Here is an 8,559-nt window from a genome sequence, read left to right as displayed (position 1 = left end):
GCGCACGCACATCGCACGCGGGAGAATAAACATTAAATCAAACACTTCTGCCAGTGTCTTGTGTCCAGCTGCAAGCATTCCTCACACCGCCCTGGAGTCCTAGATGTAATTGCACAAGCCTGCCGTCACACCTCCTGGTTACAGTGTATAGGGAAGAACAATGAATAATGAAGCTCTTCCACGCACAACTGTGTAACAGAACAATCTGCTGCAAGACATGTCTAAGATGCACGCACCTCCTGTGCTAGCTTTTTAATGAAGCACACTTGGCACACGAATAAATAAATAAAAATCTGGAGTATTATACTTCCACTGATTTCTGTCTTAGCTGTTTTACATTGCATTTGTAATGAGATTGCTGTAACTTTTATCTTTTGTGGAGTGGAGTGAAATATCTTATACTGAAAAATGAAGTCCTGTTTCAAAAGAAATAAATCTGTCAGCATGACTTTTTTGGGCTTGAATTTGAATAGGGAAATGTGTAAAATTACAGAAATATATAACTTATTTTGGTGTAACATGAATACCCATGGGGAGCAGGGGGCGTCTTTATGGGTAAAAAGTTTCTGTTCTCCTTGACATTTTACAAAGCCATCCAGTGGGCCGGATTGGTGTCTTTGCTTGGCTGATTCTGGCCCCCGGGCCTTATGTTTGACACCCCAGGCTTAGGCCCTCCTTTAGTTACACTTTCATGTAATTTTAAATATAGACTCAACTGTATCCTAAGGGCTTAGTAACGCGGTGTGTTTTCATTTACAGGTGTAGATGCCGCCACAAAAAAGGTGTTACAAATAACACGATTTTCTGCGGTAACTGCGCTGAACGGTGTGTGTGCTATTGTGAGAGCGGGATCTCCCTCGCTTTCCCTTGAATGACATTTCAGGAGGAAACACATTTGTAACACAGCACGTACAGTAGCTATACTCTCACTCCGGCCCCCCCTCCCCATCCAATTTACCAGCATGCGACGCATTTAGATTCCTGGGGGTGTAGCCGCACTACATGGCTCTCACATGACTTCACCGCATATTATAAGGCAGCTCGGAAGCCAATGAGCTCTCGCTGTTTAAATGACGTCAGGGGGCGGGTCGGCATGGCTCTTTGTATGTGTGTGCATGTGCGCAGGTGTGCGTGTGTACAGAAGCCCCCCCTACCCTCCACCCTCCCGTCCTCGTCCCCTCCTCCGTCAGGCAGGCAGGCTTGCTCTCTCTGTCTGTACAGGCGCAGTGTGTACAGCTCGGCTGGCCTCCCTCCGCACTTGAATGGACTAGATTCCCAGCCACGTAAGAAGCACAGCGGCACCACGGGAGAGGATGTCCTGCTGAATCGAGGGATTGGCCTGGGAAAGTCGGCCGGCCGTCCCTTCCTTCCTTCCATCAGATTTATATCAGCAGACACTCAAGAAAGACGACACTTTTATTCCGCAGGACTGGACCAGCAGAAAGAGAGAGGACGTCGACTCCCGCACACAAAGAGCCACAGCAGTCTTTTTTCCGGATGGGGGTTTCTCCTTATGTGATAGATGACAATCAGCGTGCATGGATATGATCCCGGGGAACAAGGCCGTGCACTGACCTGGTACTAGTTAGCCAAAGGAGCTAACTAGTTAGCTCTGCACCTGCTAGCTACTAATAGTCTAAAAAGTCAGCAGCTATAATTGGGCTGGAAAGTTGCTTTATTTGTTTCTATTTTTGCATTTGTCCCCTTGCCTGACAGCTGTGTCTTATAAATTGTTTCCGTTTTATGAAACGTGCCATACCGTTAACCGGCAAGATAAGCTAGCAAGACGAGCTGCGGGTTTACTCTTCATTCATTTTAAAAGCTAACTTTTGGCAACCTTTGTTGCAGTTTTGTTCGCACTTAACGTCAGTGAAGCTGCAGCACGTCTGTACTAAGGGGTTTCATCCAGCTTAAGTCAGTAATTCTTAATTTTTCCTTTACCCCAGTTTCATCCAATGAATGGAAAACAAAGGGGTGCAAGTGAGCAGTAAAAAATCAGAGACCAATTTTAGTTGCACGAAATCCGGCGAGCCAGTTTTGGCTGCACAGAGTCGGTTAGATTTTGCAAAGGCAAGGTGCATTTAAATCTCCTATTTTTTGTATTTTTTTTAAAGAAAAAAATTATTATTTATTTTTTTTACTTTATGCAAGCGTAACAGAAGTACTTGGACAGATTGTCTTTCTGCACAACGAAGTGTTATCCCGACAGAAGAGGATAAGAAGAACAAGGAGGAGGAAGGCCCCCGATTTTGTGGAGATATCGCACTTATTCCTCATGAACATACAGAGGTCAAATCCAATTAACATTTCACGCTATGGGAGATCGCGGCACAAAGCGCACGATTTCGAAGAATTGTCTTGTTTAAGGACTACAGAGTCTCATCAGAGTTTCAGCCCCAACCTCGGGTCTCCCAGCCCGCCGGAGACCCCGGACTCCTCGCACTGTATCTCCCGCATCGGGGACTACCTTTTGTTGGAGCCGCTGGAGGGAGACCACGTTTTCAGAGCCGCCCACCTGCACAGCGGGGACGAGCTCGTATGTAAGGTTAGTAGGCAATATGGTAACAAACCTTACCTATTTCGCAGCATGACTTTACTCCCCCCTTGTGACGTCAATCTGGGGAGAAAAAATATTCACATATATATTTTTTATACTGCACGAAATATTTTTTAGGGGTGCGTTGCTTGCACGTCTAGATGAATTAAAACGACTTTATTTCGATGCCTAATGTCCTCAGATGTGATGAATGTGCTATGCAGAAAAATCCTGAGCTGGCTTTTATGGGTTTCCTGTCCACCATCTCCACTTTTTAATAATTGCTTGAACTGTAAATAGAGAGCTGGCAGCAGCAGCCTAATGGAAAAAGTGAATGGAGTGAGCTGTGTGGCTTGGATTGCATGATGTAACGTTGACAAAGGAGTGAGTAACCACGTACACACTCCTCTGTGCTATTCTGGCACAGCCGTGGCTTCTTTCTTTCATGGCACAGTGCTCACACTTGGATCTGTAGTGCCAGCATATCCATAGTGCACCTTTTTTCTTTTTGTTTTCTTTTTTGCACCAGGTGCTCAGTTTTTAAAGGGAAGTTGATCTGAATAAAATGCACACATTCAAAAAAAAATGTAAAAAAAAACCCGCTTCCCTGTTAAGCTTGGATCAAACTCATGGCCTCTCCTCAGCACAATTATAGCTTCTACTGACTTCTGTAAATTACTGATTATGAGGGCAGGTGGGTTGTCCCTGAGGCTTAAGTGGATGAATTGAGGCAATACTTGCACGCACCCTTGGACTCGTACGCCACAACATATCAAATAACCTGTGCCTTTTGACTTGAGATAATGTTTTGTCAGGGCAATAACAAATTAATGGCCTTTGGCACAAGCCTGTGTACTAACTGCTGTTTGACCCCCATCTGCTTTGTGCTGGTTTCGATACAGCAGTCATCAATTCCCTCCCCCCCCCTTTTTCAGGATTGATTTTTCTTGTCTAGCTGGAGTCTTAGGCTGCAACTTAAGATCCCCAGACCTGTGGGGTGTATTTGTATCGACTGCAAGAGGAGCCCTCTCACCTGAACTGCATGTACTGAAAGTCAATTGGGGGGTTACTATGGAAACAAAAGAGACACTGCAACCCCCAGGCTGCAGCACAATGCCATGTACTAATACAATGCTTTCAGTTTGCCTCTATTTAACCTTACTCGCTCTGCTAAAAGACCAAGTTTGGTGTCCCGGGAATGTGTTGGATTACTCATGTGTTGGTTACATTTAGTTCAATTAGAGGGCAATTTACACCTCCTTCAGTTGGATTTAATTGTGTAAATCTATGGTGGGAAAGGTTTGGTTTATAGATCTCCAACCACCAAAAGAACCTAATGATATAGCTGAAAAAAAATATACAAACGATCTAATTCTCCACATTGCTAACAGTAAGCATAAAAGCATAAATTCTTCCTTCTTCTGATTGCAGGTTTTCGATGTGGGCCGATACCAGGAGTCACTGGCGGCCTACTTCGCCCTTGGCCAGCACCAGCACATTAACCAAATCCTGGAGATTTTGCTTGGGGAGACGCGGGCCTATGTGTTCTTCGAGAGAAGCTATGGCGACATGCACTCTTTTGTCCGTACCTGCAAGAAGTTGCGAGAGGACGAAGCTGCCAGGCTCTTCTATCAGATAGCCTCGGCTGTGGCACATTGCCACGACAACGGACTGGTTCTCCGTGACCTCAAACTGAGGAAGTTTGTCTTCAAGAATGAGGACAGGTGAGTCCCATGGAAACCTTAGCATCTTTTGTGCACTTTGCAGTTTCCCTCTGTTTTTTTTTTTTTTTGTGTGTATAAGATGCTATCGGTATGTGTGTGATATTACAGCTAATACCGCAGATAGTGTAAGTTGACACTATACAAGGTGTTGTGCAGAATGAAGGAAACATGAGCCTTTTGTGTGTCGCCTGGTTATTTTTGTGCACATATGCTGTAAATGTGAATGGAATCACACTTGGGGGAAGGAAATGAGTTACACAAATGTAATCGCTACTCATGCTAAGACTCAGGAAAGCTGTTGAGCTGAGAAACATGGACAGATAAGTTATCAGGGGAAGCTTTTGCATGGCAGATGATCCATTACTCTGGGCTTATGTGTGATGGAAACTTTAGAATAACACTTTTCACAGTGCGGGTTTACTGACCCCTGCTGGCAGCATTTGAAACTACAAAATCCAGACATCTGTTAGAGCAGCTTTTTAAGTTCTTTTTTTTTCTTTTAAAGAATTTGAGTGGATGCCAGTTCAGACTCAACGTTTAATCTTTTCATTAGATACTGTATACAAATCCCAGCACTAAAGCATCTCCTTAAGTGCTTCTTATTTAACACCTTGAAGCCACATGCTGCACTCAGAGCCAGTCTGAAAAATGTGACGTCATTCTCTGGCGCTCTCTGTGGAAAAGAGAAGTTGAGCCGCCTCACATATTTAGTACAGGTCCAGTAACCTTGAATGTCACCGGGCTCGGATGCTGAGGGCGCCTTCCACTAAATGATTCATGCCGGGTGAATTCTAAGAGTGATGTGAAGGGTAGGACCGGGTTGCATTTACTATGTGGCCTGTCAAGACTCCTCTTACAACCTTTCAGTCCTGCTGAAACGGTGAACGAGTGCAGAGAGATGAGAGAGGAGACAAAGCTGCCTTAGAGAGACCTCCTCTGGCTCCGAGGCCAAGTGTGGAACAAAACGCTGCGATGACTGCAGAGAGGAGTGGATGAGCAGACAGAAAATGATACCCGAGCAGGCTTCTGCAGCATTCGTTGGCTTCTTGACCCGAATTTGTCATGCTGCCGTTAACCCTTGACCAAACGGCGGCATCAGTCAAGCGCTGGCCTCGAGTAGAATCACGTAGCTATTAAACAAGGCTCGTTTGTTTCTTTCTTCTCTACCACGCCTAAAGATATTTTATCATGAGCGCCGCCTCTGACTCAGCTGAAATGCACAATGTGTGCTAATATTAAATTCGGCTCCGTTTTAGTAGTTTGCCTTCCTAGGTCCTCTTAGCTCTAATTGCAGGTTTGCACATCCTCCAAATGAGCTGTTATCCAGGCAGTGGTGTGCTGTGTTTAAAATTCACACAGCTCTTTATATTGCAGGGGAACAATGGGTATTTTGCTCAAGGAAACAATAGAATGTTCCTCGTTTTAAAACCTAAAATCGTTCTGCCACGTATTAATGAAAGGAAACGGCCTCGTGTGAAAGTCAAACGTAGCAATAAATGCATCCTTCTCTTCGATCAGTCTTGTTGCTTGGTGCATCATATCGTATTGTCTTTACCTGCTTCTGCTGGCTGACTATTCATATATGGGGGCTTTTTGTTTTCGGTGCTTGAGCTTGCACAGATTCTTCAGTGATAAAGCTTCTCAACAATTAGTCGCTATTATGAATACCCAGGGGTATTGTAGCAACTGTTGCAGGGTTTAGAGCAAAGAGTGCAAATAGATGCTTTGATGAGTAGGAGGGGGGGGATCTGTTTGTATAATGCCACTTTTTATATGTTGAAAAGAAATGTCACACATAAGCTGAGAGAATTATGCGATCTACTTCCACTGACATCCAAAAGTGATGGATTTAAAGTACTTTAGGTTGCCTGTCAGAATAAATTACCCACTTGATGGTTTTCTTCTGATTGCTCAAATTCTTTCTAGATCATCCACATTTATAAGGAGCTCAATGAGTTTTGTTTGTGTGTCTGCAGAAGCCTTGTGAAGCTGGAGAGCCTCGAGGACACGTACATCCTGAATGGGCACGATGATTCCCTGTCAGATAAACATGGCTGCCCCGCCTACGTCAGCCCCGAGATCCTCAATGCCAGCGGCAGCTACTCGGGGAAGGCAGCTGACGTCTGGAGCCTGGGCGTCATGCTTTATACCATCCTCGTGGGGCGCTACCCTTTCCACGATGTCGAACCCGGCTCGCTGTTCAGCAAAATCCGCAGGGGCCACTTCAACATCCCAGAAACGCTGACGCCCAAGGCCAAGTGCCTGATCCGCTCCATCCTCCGTCGGGAGCCGGCGGAGCGCCTCACCTCTCGGGAGATTCTGGAGCACCCGTGGTTCGCCTCCTCCGGGGCGCTAGGGGGCACTGCAGTGCACAGCAGAGGGGAAAGGGAGCAGGAGCAGATGGTGCCTGAGGTGAACATGGAAGAGGAGCTGGAGCAGTTCTTCAGCTGAGCAAACACCAAGCACAAACGGACGACTCCGCCACGGTTGGCTCGCCAAGCTCGCAGCAGAGCCAAAAAAATAAACAGTAGAGTAGAAGTAAATAGGTGAATTTGTCACTCATAAAAAAAAGGTGTTTCCATTGTGTTTCCTTTGCCACCATTTCATGGAAAACCTTGAGTCTGGCATGACAAATGGCATCTATACATCATCTGGCGATGCACGTCCCGATCGGGGATGTTGCGACCAGATATGCAAGTTGCAAACAATGTAGCAAATGTTCTTTTTTTTTTTCTGGATCTGTTTTGTTTTAAATGTGGTGCTCATAGAAGTAGACACATTCACCTTTTTTTTTTCTTTTTTTGACACTATGGAAAGCATGAAGGGACATACAAACAAGGAATCCGAGGAGAACAATCCTAAAGGAACTGACAGACTCTCAACACCCCAGCTCTTTTTATTGGTTTTCTTTAGTTTGATGTCATAGCTTTAGGCGGTCATAGTTCTGACCCAGGAGCATCGTATAAACGGAGCAGGCGTTTTCTTGTGGTTGTCATCATAATCGACATGGCTGACCTCGCCCTTGTCTCATGGTTTTAAGTTTTATGTCGTGTGTCCATGTCTCGTTTGTCTGTTTTATATTGTTGAAGATTCTGACAGTCACTAAACTCCTCAATGGCCTTGTCTTTTGTTATGTTTCCGCCTCCTCCTGTCTCTTACCACACTTTTTGTTTTTCCACATTACTTTTGTAAAGCATTTTTGTTTTTTTTAAAAAGCTATTCCAGTCTATTGTTACTGCTGCTTTATTGTCACTCTGTACACCTCAATCTTAATCTATTTTCATAGTCAGCCTCCCCACACGGTATCATGCACTTGATGTATTAGGTGAAAGGATGATTCCACCTCTAAAATTAGCTTACTTTTTTTTAAAATATATAATTTAATTCCATTCTTCAGTTGTAGGAACAAGAACATAACATTTATTTAAATTGTAACAGCTATATTATATATATATATATAAAATAAATATAAATTTATATATATATTTAAAACTACATTGCAGGGTTTTTCTTTATCCAGAGATTCCTTTTTCATGTATGATGTAGGCAATATCTTGACACAGGACAGGCGCCAACAGAGAAAAAACAAACAAAAAAAAAAGGTCTGTCTGAAGTTTTAGAATACACATTATCTTCTGTGCCAGTATTCCTGTACCCCCGACAGCCTCATGCCACCCAGTCTCCCTCACTTCTTTTTAAGAAAATTGATATGAGATATTCAGTGATAGTATTGCTATGACATGCTCACTCCAGAACCTCATGTTAGGTTGTTTTTTTTATTTTTATTTTTGTTTTTCTACTCCCTGCTTAGGTTCTGTGAAACGGTCATGCTCGAAAATGGGTACCAGTGGACACGTTTTGTCGTATCTCAATGTTACTTGAATTTGTGTTTTCCTTAACTAGACATTGGCATGTGCTCCATGAATGCTATAGCCTGCCTAGCAAAGGGTGGGAGGTCGGGGTGGGGTTAGGAGGGTGCTCGTTTTTCTTTTTCTTTTCTTTCTTTCTTTCTTTTTTTTTTAAAGAAAAGTTTAAAAACAGGAAAAATTCTCAGTTTGCTGCTTTTCTGAGTTGTTTTTGGATTTAAACAGTAAAACAGCTATTGCTTTCATCGTTTTTGTAGACTGAGCTACCTTTATTTAAGCTGGTGCTGATTTGGTGCTAATGTTTAGTCCTTTTTTTTGTTTCATGGAGGGGGGATGGTGCATGGTGGGATATCTGCCTCAGATGTTCTGATTGTATCGTAACAGATTCTGGTGTTTTGTCCAAATTTATTCAGTAAAATAAATTGTGAACTAC

At 43.8% G+C, this 8,559-nt stretch overlaps 1 protein-coding gene across 1 annotated transcript; it reads left to right on the top strand.

Moving 5' to 3' along the window:
- The first annotated feature begins 262 nt into the window (after positions 1-262).
- Positions 263-8,559, top strand: trib2 (tribbles pseudokinase 2). The gene is made up of 3 exons (XM_006793009.3): positions 263-2,545; positions 3,968-4,260; positions 6,237-8,559. The coding sequence occupies exons 1-3, from the start codon at positions 2,276-2,278 to the stop codon at positions 6,709-6,711; spliced, it is 1,038 nt and encodes a 345-aa protein (XP_006793072.1). The 5' UTR covers positions 263-2,275; the 3' UTR covers positions 6,712-8,559.

The sequence above is a fragment of the Neolamprologus brichardi genome, chromosome 15 (assembly GCF_056152115.1).
Source record: "Neolamprologus brichardi isolate AB-2024 chromosome 15, ASM5615211v1, whole genome shotgun sequence".
Classification (NCBI taxonomy): domain Eukaryota; kingdom Metazoa; phylum Chordata; class Actinopteri; order Cichliformes; family Cichlidae; genus Neolamprologus; species Neolamprologus brichardi.
The sequence above is the reverse complement of the archived record's forward strand: the minus strand, read 5'-3'. Positions and strand labels throughout refer to the sequence as shown.

What these genes read in the sequence shown, in the direction of transcription:
- trib2 (XM_006793009.3), top strand. Translation starts at nt 2,276, where the DNA reads ATGAACATACAGAGGTCAAATCCAATTAACATTTCACGCTATGGGAGA. An exon ending in GGGACGAGCTCGTATGTAAG is followed by an intron (nt 2,546 to 3,967) that starts GTTAGTAGGCAA and finishes TTCTGATTGCAG; the next exon opens with GTTTTCGATGTGGGCCGATA. An exon ending in GTCTTCAAGAATGAGGACAG is followed by an intron (nt 4,261 to 6,236) that starts GTGAGTCCCATG and finishes GTGTGTCTGCAG; the next exon opens with AAGCCTTGTGAAGCTGGAGA.